At 45.4% G+C, this 24,053-nt stretch overlaps 1 protein-coding gene across 4 annotated transcripts in view; it reads left to right on the top strand.

Annotated features, from left to right (window-relative positions):
- Positions 1-24,053, top strand: part of Stat3 (signal transducer and activator of transcription 3) — a 58,820-nt gene that overhangs the window by 18,142 nt on the left and 16,625 nt on the right. For all 4 annotated transcript variants that reach the window (XM_045158269.1, XM_004655365.2, XM_004655367.2 and 1 more), the window contains exons 2-11: positions 9,669-9,819; positions 11,345-11,489; positions 12,052-12,150; positions 15,789-15,884; positions 16,027-16,108; positions 17,245-17,339; positions 17,672-17,823; positions 20,241-20,399; positions 20,695-20,787; positions 21,918-21,977. In XM_045158269.1, coding sequence (XP_045014204.1) covers positions 9,692-9,819; positions 11,345-11,489; positions 12,052-12,150; positions 15,789-15,884; positions 16,027-16,108; positions 17,245-17,339; positions 17,672-17,823; positions 20,241-20,399; positions 20,695-20,787; positions 21,918-21,977 — 1,109 coding nt within the window. In that variant the 5' untranslated portion in view covers positions 9,669-9,691. The remainder of the gene's footprint in view (positions 1-9,668; positions 9,820-11,344; positions 11,490-12,051; positions 12,151-15,788; positions 15,885-16,026; positions 16,109-17,244; positions 17,340-17,671; positions 17,824-20,240; positions 20,400-20,694; positions 20,788-21,917; positions 21,978-24,053) is intronic.

The raw sequence follows: 24,053 nt of genomic DNA, 5'->3' as shown, positions 1-24,053 counted from the left end.
TTATATATATGTGTGTGTATATGTGTGTGTTTATATATTTCTTTTTAGCCTGGTGTGGTGGATACCTTTAATCCCAATACTTGGGAGGCAGAGGTAGGAGAATCACTGTGAGTTTGAGGCTACCCTGAGACTACATAGTGAATTCCAGGTCAGCCTGAGCTACAGCGAGACCCTGCCTCAAAAAACAAAACAAAACAAAACAAAAAAAAAACTAGAAAACACAAAATTTTTAAAATTAATTTGCAAGCAAAGACAGAGAGGGAGAGAGAGAATGGGTTTAACAGAACATCAAAGTGGAGGTGTTGAGGCATCTGGATGTAAGAGTCTCATGTTCATGAGAGAGGATAGGGCTAGAGGTGAGTTTAGGACTGTTAGCGTCTAGCTGGTGTTCTGAAGGAGTGCAGCTAGCTGGATGATTCATTTAGAAAGTGAAAGCTTAGAGAAAGGAAGAGGTTTATATTAAAATAGTTCTAACAGCAAAGTCTATTCCTGTAAAATTGCGAAATATTTCCTCTTGAAAATTGGACTCTATAAAGACTATATTCAGTCATTAGATTGGAAAAAAATGTTGTTTGAGTCACCAAATTTAATAAACCACCTCAAATTTAGTGGCGCAAGGGAGCAAGCTTTTTATCATGCTCACTGATTCTGGGGGCAGGAATTGAAACAGACACCGTGGGCATGGAGATGGGAATATCTTTGCTCTTTACTATCTGGAACATCAGCTAGAAAGGCTTGAACGTCTGGAAGCAGTAATCTAGAATTTACCTCACTTTCATACCTAGGGCTTGAGCTGGGTTTGTTCGAAGGTTGATTCCAAGACTGCAGACCAAGTGTCTGCATTTGGCCCCTCCTCTGCCTTGGGTTTGGGTTCTTGGTTCTTGGGTTTGGGTGCTAGGTTCTGGAGAACCCTCCTTCTCCCAGGAGACTCTGGCAGAAGTGACCTGGAATTGGAAATTGCATGTCAAGCCTGGACTAAGAGCATAGGCCTGTAATCCCAGCTACTTGGGAGCTTGAGACAGCAAATCCCAAATTCAAGGCCTACCTGGGCTATATAGACTGAATTCAAGGCCAGCCTGGACAATTTAATGAGGGTCTGTTTAAAAAAAAAAAAGCTGCAGAAAAAGCACTCAGTGGTAGAGCTCTTTTGTAGCCCGTTAAGGCCTTGGGTTGAATCCTTCATGCAAATAAAATATGATAAAAATTGTCTTGTAACACTTTCGGCGCTTTTGTTTGGGGCAGGTATGGGTTTGGCCAGACTCAAGGGAAGAGGTTAAAGAGCTCTTTCTCTATAGGAAGAATAGTGGAGGATGAGAAGGAAATGACCAGCTACCTCAATTGTCATTTGAAGTGCGCTTCTACTGCAAACCCAGGGCACTTTGAGCTAAGGAGCTATCTTTTAGGAGAGTAGGGTATGTCATCCAAGCTGGTCTTGAAGAACTTGTGATTCTCTTGATATAAACTCCTCAGAGCTTGGATTATAGGTGTGTGCCACCACACATAGCTGAAGGATTTTTCTTCTTTAATTTCTTTTTATTTATTTATTTATTTATTTTTTAATTTTTATTAACATTTTCCATGATTATAAAATATATCCCATGGTAATTCCCTCCCTCCCCACCCCCACACTTTCCCATTTGAAATTCCATTCTCCATCATATTACCTCCCCATTATAATCATTGTAATTACATATATACAATATCTACCTATTAAGTATCCTCCTCCCTTCCTTTCTCTACTAATTTCTTTTTATTTATGTTTATTCATTTGACAGAAAGAGAGGGCGGGGGAGAGAGAGAGAATGGGCACCAGAGCTCCAACCACAGCAAATGAACTCCAGATGTGTGTGCCCCCATGTGCATCTGGCTTACTTGGATCCTGGGGAATCAAACCTGGATCTTTTGGCTTTGCAGACAAATGCCTTACCTGCTAAGCCGTCCCCCCAGCCTGGATTTTTCTTTTTTTGAGACAGGGTCTCACTCTACTTGATCTGGAACACCTTGTGCAGCCCAGGTCAGCCTTGAACTCACAGTAATACTCCTGCTTCAACCAACCCTTGAGTGGCTTTTATTGAAAGGCTGCTAAAGAATCATTCTCAGTTCCTTATTTTAATTAAAAAAAAAACCCTTTTTTTGAGGTAGGGTCTCGCTCTAGTCCATGGTGACTTGGAATTCACTCTGTAGTCTCAGGGTGGCCTTGAACTCACAGGGATCCTCCTACCTCGGCCTCCTGAGAGGCAGAGCCTTAAGCCAGGCCATTGGGCACACTAGTAATACCCCCCACATACGGCTGCCTTGCGTGCTGGCTGCATCTTTAGAGCTTTTGTATCATATCAAGTCTCACTGTGACTCCAGAAGTACAGTTGTCTCCCCTTTTTACAGATGAGGAACGTGGGGACACACAGACAAGCTCCAGCTCCTGCAGGTCTCAGTAGTGTGGCTCCAGGACTCATAGTCTCCTGCCCTCGCGGTCTTTGTTTGTTTGTTTGTTTGATTTTTGAGGTAGGGTCTCACTCTAGCCCAGGCTGACCTAGAATTTACTATGAGTGTTGGGATTAAAGGCATGCGCCACCACACCTGGCTCCTTTACAGTACTTTAAAAAAAAAAAAAAAAATAGGCGAGAGGGAGGGAGGGGATAATGGGGACACCAGGGCCTCCAGCCATCGCAAACAAACTCCACATACATACTCCTCCATTGTGCATCTGGCTTACATGAGTCCTGGGGAATCCAACCTGGGTCCTTTGGCTTTGCAGGCAAACACCTTAACTGCTAAGCCATCTCTCCAGCCCACATGTTTTGTTTCTTAGCCTCAGAGCAATGAAAAGTTGTCAGTGGGGTTTTAAGAGGGAGGGTGACTGGGTCAGGTTTAGGCCTTGGAAAAGACTCCGCCTACACATAGGAAATGTGCTGGAAAGATGCAGGCAGATGTGGAGATTCAGTCATAGCTCTTGTGACAGTCCAGGAGTATTTTTGACTCTGAGATGACTGGTTAATTTTCCTTTCAACTTGATTCCTTTCTGGGGGAATATCCTCAGACAGCTGGAATACAAATCCTGGAAGTTTGACCCTTTTTGGTTAAATGTCAACTTACAGCTAACACCAAAGCATTTATTCTTGGACTGTAGCAGTTTTAACATCTTGAGGGAATGGGGCCTGCTCATATTTTATCACCCAAGTAACCTTTAGAGGCCATGCAGCCCCTTGTCCTCACAATGTCAATTTATTGGTGTGTGACATTTCCTTTTTTTTGGTTTTGGTTTTGGTTTTTCAAGGTAGGGTTTCGCTCTAGTCCAGGCTGACCTGGAATTCATTATGTAGTCTCAGGATGGCCTCAAACTCACAGTGATCCTACTACTTATGACTTCCGAGTGCTGGGATTAAAGATGTGTGCCACCATGGCCAGCTTGCCATGTGACATTTCTCAGGGGAGTACTTAACCTCCATCTGAGCATCAAATGCAGCAGAAACCTGGGAGATTGTCCCTTTCTCAGGCACCAAGCATGATTTCCTCTTTTTTTTTTTTAAGGTAGGGTCTCACTGTAGCCCAGGAATTTACTATGTAGTCTCAGGTTGGCCTCAAACTCTTGGCAATCCTCCTACCACTGCCTCCCCAGTGCTGGGATTAAAGGTGTGCGGCCTCTATTTTCTTTAAGTTTGTTTATGTGTGTATTTACTTATTTGAGAGAGACAGGAGTGGCACACCAGAAGGAACTGCAAACACATGCTCTGCTTTGTGTCTGGCTTTATGTTGGTATTGGGGGTTTGAACCTGGGCCGTCAGGCTTGGCAAGCAAGCACCCTTAACCTCTGAGCCATCTGTCCAGCCTTCCTCTATGTCTTCAGTATCTGTTGATGTCCACCTCAAAACGTTTCCACATTTCCACCATTTGTCGCCTTAGCTATTATGGCCTGAGAGATCCTTTCTCTTTTTTTCTTAAAATACTTCTATTTATTTACATGGGGAAAGAGAGAGTGAGAAGTGTGCCAGGGCCTCCTGCTACTGCAAATAAACTTCAGATGCATGTGCCACTCTGTGCATCTGGCTTTACATGGACACTGAAGTGTTAAATCCAGGCCTTTAGGCTTTGCAAGCAAGCACCTAAACTGCGGAGGCATCTTCCCAGCCCTTCTTTGTCTTGTCTTTTCCTCTTTCTCTTTTTTCTTCTTCTTTTCTTTCAAGGCAGATCAAGCTTCTAGATCAGGCTTCAGGCTGACCTCAAACTCATGGAGATCTCTTGCCTCAGTCTCTGGGTACTGGGATTAAAGGCGTGTACCACATGCCAGGTCAGAGGCATTTCTGAAAGGCAGATCAAATTATCACGTGTAGTGAGTCCTCTGTTGCTCTTCGAAGAAAGTTTCTATTTCTCAGTTTGGCTGTGAGGTCCTCCTATAAACTGCACCTTGTGCCATAGTTTCCCCATCTTGTTCACGATGGAAGAGACTGCCTGGACCCTGTCCCTGGAGATTAGCATTCAGGACTAGTACCTACCTTGTCAGCTCTTTCTTTCTTTCTTTTTTTTTTTTAATTAATTAATTTATTTATTTATTTATTTGAGAGTGACAGACACAGAGAGAAGGACAGATAGAGGGAGAGAGAGAGAATGGGCGCGCTAGGGCTTCCAGCCTCTGCAAACGAACTCCAGACGCGTGCGCCCCCTTGTGCATCTGGCTAACGTGGGACCTGGGGAACTGAGCCTCGAACCGGGGTCGTTAGGCTTCACAGGCAAGTGTTTAACCGCTAAGCCATCTCTCCAGCCCAGCTCTTTCTTTTTTTAATTAAAAAAATATTTTTATTTGAGAGAGAGGAAGACACAGGGAGGAAGAAAGAGTGAGAGAGAAAGAGTGAGAATGGCCTCCAGTCACTGCAAATGAATTCCAGACACATGCACTACCTTATGCATCTGGCTTACATGGGTCCTGGGGAATTGAACCAAAGTCTTTTGACTTTGCAGGCAAGTGTCTTAACTGCTAAGCCATCTTTCCAGCCCTTTTTAGCATCCTTTAAGAGCTTTTCCACTCCGACTTGGCAGAGTCTCACGCTAGCTCAGGCTGGCCTTGAACCCACTGCCATCCTCCTACCTCAGCCTCTGAAGTGGTGGAATTAAAGGTGTGCGCCCCCATGCTCAACCGTCTTTTACACTTGTAAACCTGCTTTGTACTCTCACAATCAGACTTAGCCTTTGAATTAGTTGCCAGGCTTCTTTTTCTTTTCCTTTCTTACCCTGTCCTTCCCATCCCTGACCTTTCCCTGTCTAGTAATTCTGATCTACAGGCAAGGTAGAAACCTCTGATCTTGGAGGGATCACTCCCAGGGGCTGAACTGGGAAGTAGATGTTCAGGAGAAATTTATCCTGATGCTGGAATTAGTTGCCTCCCCTTTTAAAAATTATTTTATTTATTTATGAGAGAGAGGGAGAGAAAGAGAATGGGCATGTCAGGCACCTAGCCACTGCAAACAAATTCCAGATGCATGTGCCACCATGTGCATCTGGCTTACGTGGGATCTGGAGAATAGAATCTATGTCCTTAGGCTTAACAGCAAGTGCCTTAACCACTAAGCCCTCTCTATATCCCCCCCTTTTTTTTTTCAAGGTAGGGTCTCACTCTGGCCCAGGCTGACCTGGAATTCACTATGTAGTCTCAGGGTGGCTCCCACCCAACTCTCGGCGATCCGCCTACCTCTGCCTCCCAAGTACATGCACCACCACACCCGTGCCCCCCCCCTTTTTTTCATTTTTCGAGGTAGGGTCTCACTCTAGCTCAGGCTGACCTGGAATTCACTATGTAGTCTCAGGGTGACCTCGAACTCACGGTGATCCTGCTACCTCTGCCTCCTGAGTGCTGGGATTAAAGGCGTGAGCCACCACGCCCAGCTCCCCTCCTCTTTTTTGAGGTAGGGTTTCACTCTAGTACAGGCTAACATGGTATTCACTGTATAGTCTCAGGCTAGCCTCATGCTCTTCCTTTCCCCCTCCCCTCTCGAATATGTAGAATTTAAAGCTAAAAGAAAAAAAGTGGTTTTTTTTTTGAGCCAGAATTTCATGTAGCCAAGAGTAGTGTTCAACTTGCCATGTAGCTGAGGCTGACCGTGAACTCCCAGTGCTCTTTCCTCCACTGCAAGTGCTGGGATTCCAGGCATGTGCCACTACACCTGGCTTCAGGCACCACCGCTCTGTCTCTCTGCTCTGGTTTCCGTGTGGATGTGACTTTGTGACTCTCCACTTTCTCTCCCGTCATAAATCCACAGGTGCACTTATGTGAAACCGAAGTCTAAACTTACAAAGAAGCTTCGCAAAGTGATGCAACAAATCCCTCTTGCAAGTGGTCCCCTGTGTCTCAACCTGACTTTAATTCTTTTTTTTTTTTTAATTTTTATTTATTTATTTATTTGAGAGCGACAGACACAGAGAGAAAGACAGATAGAGGGAGAGAGAGAGGGGCTTCCAGCCTCTGCAAACGAACTCCAGACGCGTGCGCCCCCTTGTGCATCTGGCTAACGTGGGTCCTGGGGAACTGAGCCTCGAATCGGGGTCCTTAGGCTTCACAGGCAAGCGCTTAACCACTAAGCCATCTCTCCAGCCCCCCTTGGTTTCTTTAGATTGAAGTATACAGGTGAGAACTGTGACTTTGAGCGAGCATTTGTCGTGATCTCTACAGCAGCCAGTTCCTCATTAGACCTTTGTTACTTACTTTATGACTTGCTGTTGGTAGGTTATCCCCAGAAGGCTGAGTAAATTCCTGTTTTGAAAAGCCCAGAAAATCTTTGGTGGCTTGTTTCATTTTCCCTTATTACAAAAAATGACCACACTGTCCTTTTCTTGTACACTGGCATTTATGGTCAGCTAACTGCTAGGAGAGAAATAAGTCTGCATCATTCTGTAAGCCAGCCAGTCTGTGAAATAGCTTGACTTTTCTCCTTTTAACCCAGGATGGTACTTGACATTCAAACTGTGTAAATCACTGTGTGTTCTGGGATTCCATGAAATAGTTATTAAACCACAGGCTTAGAATTATTTCATAGATATGAAATACTTTTGTTAGAACTTTGTGGAAGCTAGACGTGGTGGTACATACATGCATTGACAGCTCTTAGAGGCTGAGGCAGGAAGATCAGGAGTTCAAGGCCAACCTTGTATACATAGTCAACCCTTTACAAAAAAACACAACAGTGGAATTACGTTATTATTAATTTGAGGATTTCTTTTTGCTGGTTTGTTTTTGTGGTGCAGGGGATGGAACCCAGACCCACTGTGCCTGCGACTAGGTTAAGTTCTGCCCCAGAGCTACGTTCCTAGCCTTTTGTTGTTGTTGTTTTTCGAGGTAGGGTCTCACTCTGGTCCAGGCTGACCTGGAATCAACTCTGTCATCTCTGGGTGGCCTTGAACTCATGGCGATCCTCCTACCTCTGCCTCCCAGAGTGCTGGGATTAAAGGCGTGCACCACCATGCCTGGCTACATTCCTAGCCTTTAGGCTTGTTTGTAACTTGCAAAACACCAGAACTGGTATTGTGCAGCCAAATGGTTTCCACTAGAAGAGGCACAGCAAAGTTTGGTAACTATGTTTTCTGGATAATTGGGCTAGTCATCTCTGAAGAATATGCTATCTTGTGAGGAGCATTTGGTGCAGTTGCCCTATAGGTGCTGTTATTTAAAAATTGGGTTTAAGCTGGGCGTGGTGGCGCACGCCTTTAATCCCAGCACTTGGGAGGCAGAGGTAGGAGGATCACCATGAATTCGAGGCCACCCTGAGACTCCATATTGAATTCCAGGTCAGCCTGGGCTAGAGTGAGACCCTACCTTGAAAAAGAAAAAAAAAAACAAAACAAAAAACATAAAAATTGGGTTTGGGGGCTGGAGAGATGGCTCAGTGGTTAAGGTGCTTGCCTGCAAAGCCTAAGGATCCAGGCTCAATTCTCCAGGTCCTACGTAAGCCAGATGCACAAGGTGTTAATATGCTTCTGGAGTTTGTTTGCAGTGGCTACAGTCCTTGGCATGTCTATTCTCTCTCTTTCCCTATTTCTGACTCTAATAAAGAAATAAACAAGCATTAAAAAACAAAAAACTAGAGGCTGGAGGAATGGCTTAGTGATTAAGGTGTTTGCCTGCAAAGCCAAAGGACCCAGGTTCAATTCCTCAGGACCCACCGTAGCCACATGCACAAGGTGGCACAGTGTCTGGAGTTCACTTGCAGTAGCTAGAGGCCCTGGCGCTCCCATTCTCTCTCCCTGTTTCTCAAATAAATGAATGGATGAATGTTTAAAAGAACACCTAGGTTTGGAACTGTGCAGCCTACGCGGACATGACTGACATGATAGTGCAGCTCTAGACAGTGTTGTTGGAAGCCCTGGCTTTCCACATTGTGTGTGGAGGGGGGACTGGTAGAAATGCCGTCTGCTCCTGGGCTTCAGTTTAGAATAATTTGAACTTTCACATCAGATAGTCTTGTAGTATAACATAGTGCTTACACAGATAAAACATAAAATTCATCATTCTTGGTGCTTGAATTTTTTTTTAATTTTTTTTTGTTCATTTTTTATTTATTTATTTGAGAGCGACAGACATAGAAAGACAGATAGAGGGAGAGAGAGAGAATTGGCACCCCAGGGCTTCTATAATCAAACTCCAGATGTTTGTACCACCTTGTACACATGTGTCACCTTCCATCTGCATCACCTTGTGTTTCTGGTTTATGTGGGATCTGGAGGGTTGAACATGGGTCCTTAGGCTTTGTAGGCAAGTGCCTCAACCCACTAAGCCATCTCTTTAGCCCATGTACCAATTTCTTAAGTATCACATATCTGATAGGTAAATAATCTTAATGAATCAAAATCCATTATTGTTGTTTTAAAAAATACTTATTTGAGACAGAAAGAAGCAGAGAGAGTGAGTGTGTATGGAGGTGCCAAGGCTTCTAGCCACTGCAGACAAACTCCAGATGCATGTCTCACTATGCATCTGGCTTTTTACATGGATACTGGGGAGTTGAACCCAGGTTGTCAGGCTTTGCAAATAAGTACCTTTAACTGCTAAGCCATCTCTCCAGCCCCTATTATTATTATTGGTAGTTTCACATTCCTAATAAAAATGCATGCATTTTGGATTTTGAGACAGGGTCATATTGTGTACTTAGCTCAAACTGTCCTTGAATCCCATTCCTGGTGCCCTGGTCCTCTAAATTCTGGGATAAAGGCTTGATCCACCATACCTGGCTTGGTAATGGATATTATAATTGGCATTATACCTTCTTGGCATCTCAGTTTTAAAGGAAGTGACTGAAGTCCCAGGAGGGGGAGAGGCAGGAATGACATCAAGGCCAGCATGGGCTACATGGCAAGTTTGAGGCCAGCCTTAGCTATGTAATAAGATCCCATCTCAGAAAATGAAGGGGCTGGGAATGTAGCACAATGCTAAATACTTTCTAGCATGTACAAGGCCCTGTGTTCAATGCTTAACTGGGGAGGGGTCAGAAAAGCTATGGAGTCCCAAAGGTAGGAATTCTGAGTGTGTATGTGCTGTTCAAAATGGCAAAAATATGCAAGATCCTTCCCAGAGGATCTTTGATTTCCAGTCATGGACTTGGCACCTGTCGTGGCCAGCTGGAGTATGTTCAGATTGTTTCCCCACTACTGGAGTCTGTGGTGACCTTCATGAATGATTTGCTCTATAGTTGGGACCCCTGACTTCAGCAGGATGGCCCAATGGAATCAGCTCCAGCAGCTGGACACACGGTACCTGGAGCAGCTGCATCAGCTCTACAGCGACAGCTTCCCCATGGAGCTGCGACAGTTCTTGGCACCATGGATCGAGAGTCAAGATTGGTGAGTCTTTTGGGGAAATCCCCTTTATTATTGCTTTGATTTGATTTGAGAGACATCTTCTATTCTAGCTTCATGCTTGCTAAGTTCATTACAAAACTTAAAGGACAGCTCAGGGTGGGTAAAAGTACTTGCCATGCAAACACGAGGACCTGAGTTTATATTCCCAGCATCCATATAAAAAAAGCCAGGCCTGGTGGCAAGCACCTGGAATCTCAGCCATGGGGTGGTAGAGACAGGAGGAGCCCCAAAACTTGCTGGCTGTCTGGTCTAGCTGAATTGGTGAGCCCCAGGTTCACTGAGAGTCCCACTCTCAAAAAAACTGAGTTGGAGAAGGGTTTTTTTTTTTTTAATGGTTTTTTGAGGAAGGGTCTCATTGTAGCCTGGAATTCACTGTGTAGTCTCCGGGTGGCCTCGAACTCATGGCAATCCTCCTACCTCTGCCTCTGAGTGCTGGGATTAAAGGCATGCGCCACCATGTCCAGCTGAGGTTTTTTTGTTTTTTTTTTCTCCCCAAGATAGGGTCTTGCTATAGCCTAGGCAGACCTAGAATTCACTAATATAGTCTCAAGCTGGTCTTGAACTCACAGCAATCCTTTTACCTCAGCCCAAGTTGGAGAGTTATTGAGGAAGGCGCCCAACATTGAATGCTCCTCACGTATCCATGAACTCACTCATATACGAACATACATAGCTCCTCCCTGCACATGACATGTACAGGTGATGGAAGAGAGGATCAGGAGATAAGTGTCCTTGTCTCCTGAGTGCTGGGATTAAAGGTATGCGCCACCATGCCCGGTTTAGCTCCTCCTTTTAAAGGAAAAGACACAGCAAAAGACGCATACTCTATACACTGATTTCTTTGGCTTTAATTCACGCCTCTTAATGTGACCTGGTTTTCCCAGAATACACCCCAGGATTTGGTAAAGGGCCGAGGAGACCATTCAGAGATGCTAGAGGTGGGATGTCCCAGCTAGCAGTACCTATACCTGTAAGCACTTATATGTACTAATAACAAACTAATATCAGGGTTGATTGAGAATTTTGTTCAGATTTTTTTTTTTTTTTTTTTTTTTTTTGCTATAAGGTCTTATGTAGTCCAGGACGGCCTTGACGACCTTAAACTTCTGATCCTCTTGCTTTTGCACCTATCCAGGTGTTAGGATCACAGGTGTGTGTACATGTGTGTGTGCATACATATAGTACCATACCTGGCCTTCAACTCCCAAAGGCGGAGTTAAAGATATATCACCATGCTGGGCTCTAAGAACTGTTCTTTACTGTGCTTCCTTATTTTTATTTTTATGAGAGAGAGAGATAGAGATTGAGATACAGAAATAGGCAGGTAGAGAGAGAGAATGGGCGCACCAGGTCCTCCAGCCACTGTAGACAGACTCCAGATGCTTGTGCCACCTTGTGCATCTGGCTAACGTGGGCCCTGGGAAGTTGAACCTGGGTCCTTTGACTTTGCAGGCAAATACCTTCACCGCTAAGCCATCTCTCCAGCCCACTATGCTTCCTTTTGTAGGGCCTATGCAGCCAGCAAAGAGTCACATGCTACGTTGGTGTTTCATAACCTCTTGGGTGAGATTGACCAACAGTATAGCCGCTTCTTGCAAGAGTCCAACGTCCTCTACCAGCACAACCTGCGAAGAATCAAGCAGTTCCTGCAGGTGCGATGGGACCTGAGCCAGCCCTGGGGCCACCGGGCAGGGTGGTCCTCTTCCATGGAAGACCGTCTTTCCTCATTTGGCTAGATAGCAGCGCCTATTGTGTGTACTTTAAACCAAAGGAGAAGTAATTGGCTCTTTCTCAATTCCCCGTATAGAGGCCTCTAAGCCTCATTACCAGAAATTCACTTCTCATATCACAGTTGAAGCAATAAGCAGTGGTTGTAATAACCCTATTATGTTAGCTTATTAATATAACATGAGCACATGCCTTTCAGTTTTAAATACTATAGGTTTGGCTAGTAATTAGATACTCCTGGATAAAGCCAGCCACGTTCTTGTAAAACTGAACAGCGTACTGCCCAAGGAATCAGACCCATGTGTTTTCTGTCCTCGTTGTAACCCCTGTTGTTTTTCTCCCTTAGTTCTACTGATTTCAGCCAGGTTCTGAGGCCTTTGGTCTGTTGTTTCATGTGGGCAATAAAGAAATAAGCTTTAAGTTAGTCACATTCAGCCCACATCTCCATAGTCCGCCACAGCTTTCCATTGTCTTTCTTGCTTACAGAGCAGGTATCTTGAAAAGCCAATGGAGATTGCCCGGATTGTGGCCAGGTGCCTGTGGGAAGAATCCCGCCTCCTCCAGACAGCGGCCACTGCGGCCCAGGTGAGACTGAGAGGAAACACAGCTCAGGGCTGGGGAAGCAAGAAGCCAGCAGCTGATCTCAATCTCAATCTCACAGCGATCCTTGTACCTCAGCCTCTCAACAGCTGGGCTGAAAGACACGTGCCACCACTCATGGCCTGATTTGTTTCCTTCATTTCCTCTCCTTCTCTTTCCTCTTCTTATATCCCCCCCCAAATTTATTTATTTATTTTGTGAAGGAGGGTCACTCTCGGTAGCCCGATCTGGTCTGGAAATTGCCTATGTAGCCTATAGTGCCTCAAACTCATAGAACTCTTCTTGCCTCAGTCTCTCAAGTCACCACCATGTGTGGCTTATTTTTGTTTAGAGATAGGGAGGGTCTCATTCTGTAGCCCAGCTTGGTGAACTCTAGATCTTTTTCTGCCTTGGCCACCCAAGTGCTGGTCTAGCTAACAGGTATGAGTCACCATGTCATGCCCATCATGGGCTTTCTGATGCCTGTCTCCTGAGTTAGAACTTGGGGGGAAGGTCCTGAGAGAACATCTCCTCACCCTTTCATATGAAGCATAAAGGACCATAGCTCAGTGCTTAATAGTTCTAGGGACTAAGATATGAGAGGAAGAGGCTCCAGCCTCAGGGCTGCTGGGTCCTTTGGAGGACTCTCTGTGCTGCTTTTTTTTTTTTTTTAACATTTTATTGACAACCTCCCTCTGTGTATAGTTTTTAAATATTTTTATTTTATTTTATTTATTTCCAAGTAGAGAGACAGACAGAGGGAATGGGCATGCTAGGGCATGTAGCCACTGCACATGAACTCCAGATATAATGTACCAGTTTGTGCATCTAGCTTCATGTGGGTACCGTGGAATCAAACCAAGCCCGGCATGTGTCTAGTTTTTATTTATTTGAGAGAGTCAGGGAGAGACAGAATGTGCATGCCAGGGCCTCCAGCCACTGCAAATGAACTCCAGACGCGTGCTCCACCTTGTGCATTTGGCTTTGCAGGCAAACACTTAACTGCTAAGCCATCCCTCCAGCCCCTGTGTCCAGTTTTACTCTCAGTTTCATCAATAAGTCACTCCCATCATGGGGAGAAAAAGTAGGGGCAGGGGTTGCCTTCCCTAGCCTTCTAAGAAGTTTACATGCTGTGTGCTTGCGTAGGCACAGGAAAGGGAAAGAGTGACTCTCTAAAACTGTTATATTGCTGGGTGTGGTGGCACATGCCTTTAATCCCAGCACTTGGGAGGCAGAGGCAGGAGGATTGCCAAGAATTAGAGGCCACCCTGAGACTACATAGTGAATTCCAGGTCAGCCTGAGCTAGAGTGAGACCCTACCTTGAATGCTCCCCTCGCCCTCCCCCCCCAAAGAACTGGCATGTTCAGATTTACTTTGGAGATGTGGTAGCAGTCGGGAGAACAGATTGGCAGTGAGAGAGGCAAGAGGCAGAGACTGGTAATTGGGGCCTGAACTGAGTCCTTGACATTCTAGATCAATTTGAGAGATTACAGGGTATAGACCCAGAGGGTTGTGACTGGTTGCGAAATCCAGGGAAGTAATCAGACACTTGATTCCTAGCTTGGAGAACTGGGTGGATAATATCTTAGCTCTGAATTCTGCTCCATTGATTGCTATCTCTGTCCTTGGGCCATTATTATACTGTCTTGCTCATTGTGCCTTTATTTTGTTGTTGTCTACAAGGTAGGGTCTTACTCTAGTCCTGGCTGACTTGGAACTCATTCTGTAGCCAGGCTGGCCACGAACCCACGATGATCCTCCTACCTCTGCCTCCCAAGAGAGAAGCAGAGAAAGAGAGGCAGATAGAAAGAGAATGAGCACATCAGGGCCTCCAGTCACTGCAGACGAACTCCAGGCACATGAAACACCTTGTACATCTGGCTTACGTGGGTCTTGGGGAATTGAACCTACGTCCTTTGGCTTTGCAGGCAAGCACCTTAACCACTAAGCCATTTATCCAGCCTTTTGTTTTTGTTTTAAGGTAGGGTCTCACTGTAACCCAGGCTGACTTGGAATGAACCCTGTAGCCTCTGAACCCACAGCATTCCTCCTATCTTTGCCTCCCAAGTGCTGGGATTAAAGGTGTGTGCCACCACAGTGACTTCTTTTTTTTTGAGAGAGAGGTGAGAGAGAATGAATGAATGTTCCAGGGCTTCTTGCCACTGAAAATGTACTCCAAATGCATGTGCCCCTTTGTACACATGACTTTACTTGAGTATTGGGGAATCAAATCCCAAGCCTACAGGCTTTGCAAGCAAGTGCCTTTAACCCTGAGCCATTTTTCTAGCCCTCATTGTACTTTTTCTTTCCCCTCCTAGGTAAGGTCTCACTTTAGCTCAGGCTGACCTGGATCTCACTCTGTAGTCCCAGGCTGGCCTCAAACTCACAGTAAATTTTTTGTCTCCCAGGTGCTAGGATTAAAGGTGTGAGCCACTACGTCCAGCTAAAGCCTGTCACTTTTTTTTTTTTTTTTTTGGTTTTTTTTGAGGTAGGGTCTCACTCTAGCCCAAGCTGACCTGGAATTCACTATGGAATCTCAGGGTGGCCTTGAACTCACGGCGATCCTCCTACCTCCGCCTCCCGAGTGCTGGGATTAAAGGCGTGCGCCACCACACCCGGCTTAAGCCTGTCACTTTTAAGTTTCATGAGCCGATTGACCTTTTTCTTTGCCTGCCTGCCTCTCCCCTTCCTTCCTTCCTTCCTTCCTTCCTCCCTCCCTCCCTCCCTCCTTCCTTTTTTCGTCGTAGGGTCTCATTCTAGTCCAGGCTGACCTGGAATTCACTCTGTAGTCTCAGGGTGGCCTCAAACTCACACAGTAATCTTCCTACCTCTGCCTACAAAATGCTAGCATTAAAGGTGTGTACCACCATGCCTGGCTTAATTGACCTTTTTGAGATTCTAGTCTCTTATTCCTCCACCTCCTCCCCCCCCCCCAGAAAAATCTTTGGATATAAAATTTCATCCTTGGGGAAGCATTTTTTTTTTCCATTTCATGAAAACACATGAACATCACATTGAAATAGGCACTGACATCTGCTGTCATTTGTTTTGAATTTATTTTATTGTTAAAAATATGTTTGTTTATTTGCAAGCAAAGAGAGGAGAGTGGGATGGGGTGGTGGTGGAGAGAATGGGCATAGCAGGGCCTCCAGCCGCAGCAAACGAACTCCAGATGCTTGTGCCACTGTTCATCTGGCTTTACGTGGTACTGGGGAGTCAAACTCGGCTTGTTAGGCTTTGCAGGCGAGCACCTTTAGTGCTGAGCCATCTCTCCAGCCCCTGGATTTAGTTTTGTGGTGCTGAGGATTGAACTTGGGTCTCACACGTTTCACCACTAAACTATCCCCAACTCTTTTTGGATGTTTTGGACACAGTTAACCCTGAGCTGCTTGAAAGTTAAGAAAACAGCTTAGTTATGAACCTATGGACCCTGAGTTTAATCCAGAGAGTGGCTTATAGTGTCACCTATCTGGAAAAAGCAAATGACTCAGACATGGTAGCACAAGGGTTTTCTTGGGCCCCCACCCAGAGCCTTTGTCTCCCTCCGTCTCTTGGCAGCAGTGACATGCCTTCCAAGCAGGACAGGTGTTTCTTTGGTTCTATCCCATGTTCACATGTGTCTTCCCCCCACCCCCTTTGGCAGCAAGGGGGCCAGGCTAACCATCCTACGGCCGCTGTGGTGACAGAGAAGCAGCAAATGCTGGAGCAGCACCTTCAGGACGTTAGGAAACGTGTGCAGGTGAAGCGGCTCTGTCCGGGAAGCCTGGGCTTGGGGACGTCATGTGTGGGTCTCGCGTGCATGTTTTCGTTCTTCTCTGAAAACTGTCTTCCCTTCTTCTAAGGGATCCTCCTTTCACTTCTGATTTTGGTTTATTTAACAGGATCTAGAACAGAAAATGAAAGTGGTAGAGAATCTCCAGGATGATTTTGATTTCAACTATAAAACCCTCAAGAGTCAAGGAGGCAAGTGAACACTGGAGATGTTGAAACCTCCTATAGAAAGTGAATCTGGGTATCGAGTTTAAAGACTTTAATTTTAAATATTTATTTGCAAGCTGAGAAAGGCAGAGAGAAAGACACGGGAAGAGGGTAGAGAATGGGTGCACCAGGACCTTCAGCCACTGCAAACAAACTCCAGGTGCTCGTGCCCCCTTGCGCATCTGGCTTTACGTGGGTCCTGGGGAATTGAACGCAGGTTGTTAGGCTTTGCAGACAAGTGCCTTAATGACTGATCCATCTCCCCCTTGTGCATCTGGCTTTACGTGGGTACTGGGGACTTGAACGCAGGTTGTTAGGCTTTGCAGGCAAGTGCCTTAATGACTGATCCATCTCTGTAGGACCCCCCCATGTTTTTTCTTTTTTTTTTTTTCAAGGTAGGGTCTCACTCTTGCACAGGCTGTCACGGAATTCATTATGTAGTCTCAGGGTGGCCTCAAACTCCTGGCGATCCTCCTACCTCTGCCTCCCAAGTGCTGGGATTAAAGGCGTGTGCCACCACTCCCAGTTTTTTCTGTCTTTTTTGAGGCAAGTTTTTACTCCAACCCAGGCTGACCTAGAACTCAATCTGTAGCTCCGACTGACCTGGAATGCAGTGGTCCTCCTATCTTAGCCTCCCCAGTGTTGGGATCAAAGTTGTTTGTTTTGACTGTTTAGACATCATGGTGGATGAGGTGGGCAGTTGCAGAAGTTTCTACTTCTTAAGGAGCCTTCTTCTATTTGCTGCTTTTTTTAACTTTATTTTTATTTATTTGAGAGAGAAAGAGGGCGAGAGGATGGGCGCGCCAGGGCCTCCAGCCACTGCAAACAAACTCCAGATGCATGCGGCCCCCCCTTGTGCATCTGGCTTACATGGGTTTGGGAAATCAAACCGAGGTCATTTGGCTCTGCAGGCAAATGCCTTAAGCTCTAAGCCCTCTCTCCAGCCCTGTTTTTTTTGTTGTTGTTGGTTTTTGAGATTGTATTTCACTACATGGTCCAGGCTGACCTAGTACCTGCCATGCTTCTGCCTCAGCCTCTTGAGGAGCCAGGACTACAGGCAGTCTGCCATGTGAGGCTCTGAAGGTATTCCCTGTGGTCAACATGTCTTTCCTCCCCCACAGACATGCAGGATCTGAATGGAAATAACCAGTCTGTGACCAGGCAGAAGATGCAGCAGCTGGAGCAGATGCTCACGGCTCTGGACCAGATGAGGAGAGTAAGTGCCTTGGACAACTTCTCCAGTGCCACACGCCTGTCATAGGACAACTGTGACTGGCTTCTGATTAGTTCCTTCTCTGGAACTTGACTAAAGAGCATGGTTGGGCCGGGCGTGGTGGCACACGCCTTTAATCCCAGCACTTGGGAGGAGGCAGAGGTAGGAGGATTGCCATGAGCTTGAGGCCACCTGAGACTACAGAGTGAATTCCAGGTCAACTTGGGCTAGAGCAAGACCTTACCTCAGAAAACAAAAACAACAACATAAAAACCCCAAAAGGCATGGCTGAACATGGTCTGATGTCTTCTGACCTTGTTTTGGTTTTCAATCAGAGCATTGTGAGTGAGCTGGCAGGGCTCTTGTCTGCCATGGAGTACGTGCAGAAAACACTCACAGACGAGGAGCTGGCTGACTGGAAGAGGCGGCAACAGATTGCGTGCATCGGAGGCCCTCCCAACATCTGCCTAGACCGTCTGGAAAACTGGTAACAGTGGGAAGAAAAGCTTTTCCTTCCTTCTAGAAAGCTGGGTCATGATCCAGGCCCACAGAGATAGTTATCTCATTCTTGGATTTAAATATATTTTTATTTACTTGAGAATGAGAGAGAAAAACAGCATGTGAGTATGGGTGTGCCAGGGCCTCCTGCCACTGCAGATGCCTTTCATGTGTGAGGCCCAAGAATGAACATGTTGTACCAAATTAAGCCAGAAGCTTGACATGAGGGGAGACCCACATCCATAGAACATAGCAGCGTGTATTTAGGACAAGTCTACAGGAGAAGCCTTACTGATCCCATGTGTTGTTAATTTACTGAAAGCCGTTTGAAATGTTTCCTTGTTGGGGAACCAAAAAGTTTAAGTTCTGGGAATTGGGGAATGGAAGTGCCGGGAGGGAGTCATGGGCTCAGAAGTCCCCGCAGCTGTCACCTCCCCCTTCCTCCTGCAGCTGTCACCTCCCCCTTCCTCCTGCAGCTGTCACCTCCCCCTTCTGGCTCTGATACCTTTTAGCCTGACTGCACCTGTGGTAAGCCCTCAAAGACAGACTCCCAGTAGTCTCTGGTCTTGGAGACAGGTTTAGTCAGCTTTGTCTCCCTCTCGGCTTGCTTTTTCTACATGCATGTTGTCAGTGCTTTGCCACATCATGTCATAGCCTTTGATCCCATGACATTTGGCATTGAAAAGGGCTCATGAGGATCCTGAGGTTCAGACCTTGTCTTCATGCAAGGGGACACTAAGGCCCACCGTAGTGAAGGGGTCTTGTCACTCATGTACGGGTCATGAGTGGCAGAGCTGACCAGTCTTGGTGAGCTGTCCATTTTCCTCTTTTCCAGTTTGACGTTTTACTACCTAGACAAATTAGAATGAGCAAAGTGAGTACAGATTTCATATTTCGTATCCTCCATATTTGGACTTGAATGTATTTACTTTCCAGTAACTCCATGAATGCTTCCTAGTGGATACATTTTAATACTTCATGTCCAGTCCCTCTTTGAAAATGTCTTCCTTTTTTTCCTTCATGCCACTGAATTATATACTTAAAGGACTGAAATGGTCTTTTTTGTTTTCAAGTTAGATTCTCATTCTATCTGAAGTCAAGGCTGACCTGGAACTCGCTCTGTAGTCCCAGGCTGGCCTTGAACTCAGTGATCCTCCTACCTCTGCCTCCCAAGTGCTGGGATTAAAGATGCATGAAATGATCTTTTAAAAAATATAATTTATTTATTTATTTATTTGCGAGAAAGAGGCAGTGAGAGAGAGAATGGGTGTGCCAGGGCCTCCAGGCACTGCAAACAAACTCCAGATACATGCACCACCCACCCCCAGTGCATTTGACTTATGTGGGTCAGTCCTGGAAAATCGAAATGGGATCCTTTGGCTTCGTAGGCAAATAAATGCTTTAACCACTATGCCATCTGTCCGCCCCCCCCCCCCCCCACTTTTTGGCAATTTTGTTTACGAGAGAGAATTGGTGCTCTAGGGCTAGCAGCCACTGCAGTTGAACTCCAGACCTGTGCAGCATCTTATGTACATGTGCGACCTTGCACACTCATGTCTCCTTGTGTGTCTGGCTTACATGGAATCTGGAGAGTTGATCATGGGTCCTTAGGCTTCACAGACAAGTGCCGTAACCACTAAGCCATCTCTCCAGCTCCATTATTTATTTGTTTATTTATTTGAGAGAGAGTCAGATAGAATGAATGTACAAGGGCCTCCAGCTGCTGCAAATGAACTCCAGACACTTGTGCCACCTTGTGCATCTGGCTTACATGGGTCCTGAGGAATTGAACTTTGGTTCGAGGTAGGGTTTCACTATAGCCCAGGCTCACCTAGAATTCACTATGTATTCTCAGGCTGGCCTTAAACTCATAGCAGTCCTCCTATGTCTGCCTCCCTAGTTCTGGGATTTAAAGGCATGCGCCACCATGCCCAGTCTATTTTTCTATTTATTTATTTATTTTTGAGGCTGGTTCTCACCATGGAGTCCAGAGTGGTCTTGAATTCACTGTGCACTCCAGGTTCCAGGTCCTCTTGTCTCAGCCTCCTGAGTGTTGGATTCTAGGTGTGCACCACAAAACCCAGCTAGATAGAGAGGGAGAAAGAATGAGGCAGAGAGAGAAAGAGAAAGAGAAAGGGTGTACCAGGGCCTCTAGCTACTGAAAATGAACTCCAGGACAAAGCCCTACCTTTTGCATCTGGCTTACATGGGTCCTGGGGAATTGAACCTGGGTCCTTTGGCTTTGCAGGCAAGTGCCTTAACTGCTAAGCTATCTCTGCAGCCCATCAGCATTTATATCCCAAAGGTATAATGTATATATTTATACCTAAGGTATTACTGCCCTTCACCATTTCACCTACGGACAGTCACCTAGGTAACTGGGAATTTTTTTACTAATATCGGCAGGATAACCTCATTAGCAGAATCTCAACTTCAGACCCGCCAACAAATTAAGAAACTGGAGGAGTTGCAGCAGAAAGTTTCCTACAAAGGGGATCCCATCGTACAGCACCGGCCAATGCTGGAAGAGAGAATCGTGGAACTGTTTAGAAACCTGATGAAAAGGTAACTTGGAATCTTTGTCTCCTTCTCTCATCCAAAAAAATAAAAAATAAAAATCATGCTTTGAAGGAAGAGATTGGCTGAAGTCAGAACAGAAGTGGGGCGTGGTGGCTCATGCCTTTAATCCCAGCATAGGGAGGCAGAGGTAGGAGGATCACCCAGTGTTCTTGAGACTCCACAGTGAATTCCAGGTCAGCCTGGGCTACCTCGAGCAACCAAAAAAAAAGAAAAGAAAAAGGAAAGGGACAAAGTATGGTCACCACCACATGTGACACACAGTCCTTCTTTTCTTTTCCAGTGCTTTTGTGGTTGAACGGCAGCCCTGCATGCCCATGCACCCCGACCGACCCTTGGTCATTAAGACCGGTGTCCAGTTTACCACAAAAGTCAGGTGAGTCCTGGCACCTAACACACTATATGGAGTTGCACTTTGTGTGGGACTCATGGGATCCGAGCAGAGTAGACATGATGGCCACAGTTGTTGGCCATATTAAAGTGTGTGTGTGTGTGTGTGTGTGTGTGTGTGAGAGAGAGAGAGAGAGAGAGGGCGGGGGGGGGGGGAGGAGAGAAGCATTTATTTTTATCCAGTTTGAAGCCTTGTCTTTGTTTCTGAGGTAGGGTCTTGTTACCCGGGTTGTCTTAAACCAGTGGGTAGAGCGGTCTTTCTTCACCTTGGTTTTTGAGTGGCCAGGGCCACAGCCCTGTGCCTCTGGCAGGCTTGTCCTTTCCAGGCTTTGCTGGCACAATGTCAGCTTGCTTTCTGATTCTCATGTTGAAAACGAAAGAATTGTGCTCTTTTCTTGAGGCTTTCTGAGCACAGTCCTGGATTATGGCCTAGACAACTAGGCCGTAGTTTCTCCTTCTCTCTAAAAGGGGCAAAATAATGTCATATATGTTCAGTTCTACTGCCCCTTGAGGATTTGAAGGGAGAGTGATCTCTGAGAGGCCCAGGGAGTGAGGGTGGGCCTGTTGGGTGAAACCATACTCCTCAGCTCAGGCCAGAGCAAGGGCGGAGGGTATTTCCCCTGGGCTGTGAACTTTCCTCCCTCAGACACTTAGCATGATATTAAGTTTCAGCTTAGTAGAAAGAATACCAGCCTCAGTGTGTTCTTGCAATATTTTTTTATTTAGTGACAGTCTTCATATGTATGTAGTGACTTTGGATCATAGTCCCATCCTCTTGACTCCACGCCCTGTCCCCCTTCTTCCACTGACCCTTTTCTTCCCAACTAGTCTTTCTTCTACTTTGATGTCTCTTAATATTTTTCATTGTATTTTGTAATCCTTTTTGGGAATCTCTCACAACTTACCCAAGTTCTTAGTTTTTAGGGTCCCCTCCAAATATCTTTTGGGCCAAAGGGACGATGCTTAGCTTAAGATCAAACAGGATCCTGAGTGGAAAAGGAATTGTAATTTTTTCACCTCCTTAGGAATGAGGTGTTGAGTTTTACATTTTGTAGGCTACAGGTCATCGGCAGGGAGAGCTTGCTAACTTTTTTAAACTGGATTTTTTTTTATTAGGTTGTTGGTCAAATTCCCTGAGTTGAATTATCAGCTTAAAATTAAAGTGTGCATTGACAAGTGAGTATTCTTAAACTTTGCTTTTTTTAAACAAAGGATGGAAAAAAATGAGAAAGTTTGGCAGATATTATTTGATCTTAGAGACACCTCCACACACGCACATTAAAATGGGCTGGGGAGGCTGGGCATGGTGGTGCACACCTTTAATCCTAGCAGTTGGGAGGCAGAGGTAGGAGGATCGCCATGAGTTTGAGGCCACCCTAAGACTACATAGTGAATTCCAGGTCAGCCTGGGCTAGAGTGAGACCCTACCTTGGGGGGTGGGGGTGGAGGACAGAGCTGGGGAGATGGATCAGTGGTTACAGGTGCTTGCCTGCAAAGTTTACCAGCTTAGGTTCAATTCCCAATCGTCTGTATCCATGTAAAGCCTGAGCACTTGTTTGCAGCAGCAAGAAACCTCAGTGTGCCCCCTCCACATACACATGTGAAAATGAATGTTTAAAAAAACCCAATAGTCAATAATTTCTTTTTTGGTAATTAAAAAAAAAGTGTTAGTCAAAGAACACAAAGTAAACTTGACCGTGTTGGTCGTTTGTCAGTGTACAGTTCCGCAGCGTCGAGGACATTCACGTTGTTGTGCAACAGGTTTCCAGAACCTTTCATCTTGCCAAAGTTAACTCTGTACTACTGGACAATCACCCTCCTTCCTGTAATCTCTGGAAGCTACCATTCATTTCCTTTCCAAACTTTTTGTTTGTTTGTTTGTTCTGAGGTAGGGTCTTGCTTCTAGCCCAGGCTGACTTGGAATTAGTCTCAGGCTGGCCTTGAACTTACAGCTATCTTCCTACCCACCACCCCACAGAAACTTTTTTGTAAATAAGTAGAGTAATAAATAGCAGCAGAATGGAAGCTGTTCTTGTCAGATACTAAAATGTAGTCCAGAGTTCCCACTACTAAATTAGTAGGACAAGAATAAGCAAGAATGTCCGGGTGTGGTGGCACACACCTTTAATCCCAGCACTCGGGAGGCAGAGGTATGGGGATTGCCATGAGTTCAAGACCACCCAGAGACTGCATAGTGAGTTCCAGGTCAGCTAGGGCTAGGGAACCCTACTTTGAAAAACAAAATAAAAAATTAAAACTAGACTGCATACTTAAATAGGGAATTAATATATGTATTTATCATGGCAGCACATTAATGAGGAAAGGACAAGTTACTCAGTAACTGGTTGTAGGACAACTTGACATTGAGGATTCAATTGGGAAGCTAAAATTTTACTTTTAGAAACCATCAGAATAAATCTGAGGTGTACTTATGTGTTAACAAGGGAATATGCAGGGTATAGGTGCATAAAAATAAAATGGAATGATAACATGCTAAAATGATATAGCCATTTGGAAAGAAAGTCAGGCAGTTTCCTAAAACGTTAAACAAACCCTGTGAGAGTTATTTCATCTCTAGGCATCAGTCTGAGAGAAATAAAAATGTGTGTACACAAATGCCTGCCACCAGGTAAATGAACAGTTTGTACTGTATCCATACAAGATACCACTCAGCAACAAAAGGGAATGAATTGTTCATAGTAGAAACACATGAAAACAATTCTATTGAAAGAACAGACCCCACAAAAGAGTGCATATTTTACATATTCATACAAATATATAATCAAAAATATTTATGTATGACAGACAGAGAATGGGTACACCAGGGCCTCTAGCCACTGCAGACAAACTCCAGACACATGTGCCACCTTGTGCATCTGGCTTACGTGGCTTCTGGGGAATTGAACCTGGATCCTTGGGCTTTGCAGACAAGTGTCTTAACTGCTAAGCCATCTCTCCAGCCCTAAATACATGCATATATTTTTTTCACAATAGGGTCTCACTTTGTCCAAGGCTAAAGGTTTAATTCCCTAGTACCCACATAAAGCAGATGTATATGTACAGCAGCAGAGGTTCTGGAGTACCCATACTCTCTCTCTCTTGCAAATAAATAAATAAATACTAAAATATTAAAGCAGCTGGGCGTGGTGGTGCACACTTTTAATCCTGGCATGGGAGGCTGAGACTACATAGTGAATTCCAGGTCAGCCTGGGCTAGAGTGAGACCCTACCTCGAATAAACAACAACAACAA

Source organism: Jaculus jaculus, chromosome 9, assembly GCF_020740685.1.
Source record: "Jaculus jaculus isolate mJacJac1 chromosome 9, mJacJac1.mat.Y.cur, whole genome shotgun sequence".
NCBI classification, from domain to species: domain Eukaryota; kingdom Metazoa; phylum Chordata; class Mammalia; order Rodentia; family Dipodidae; genus Jaculus; species Jaculus jaculus.
The sequence above is the reverse complement of the archived record's forward strand: the minus strand, read 5'-3'. Positions and strand labels throughout refer to the sequence as shown.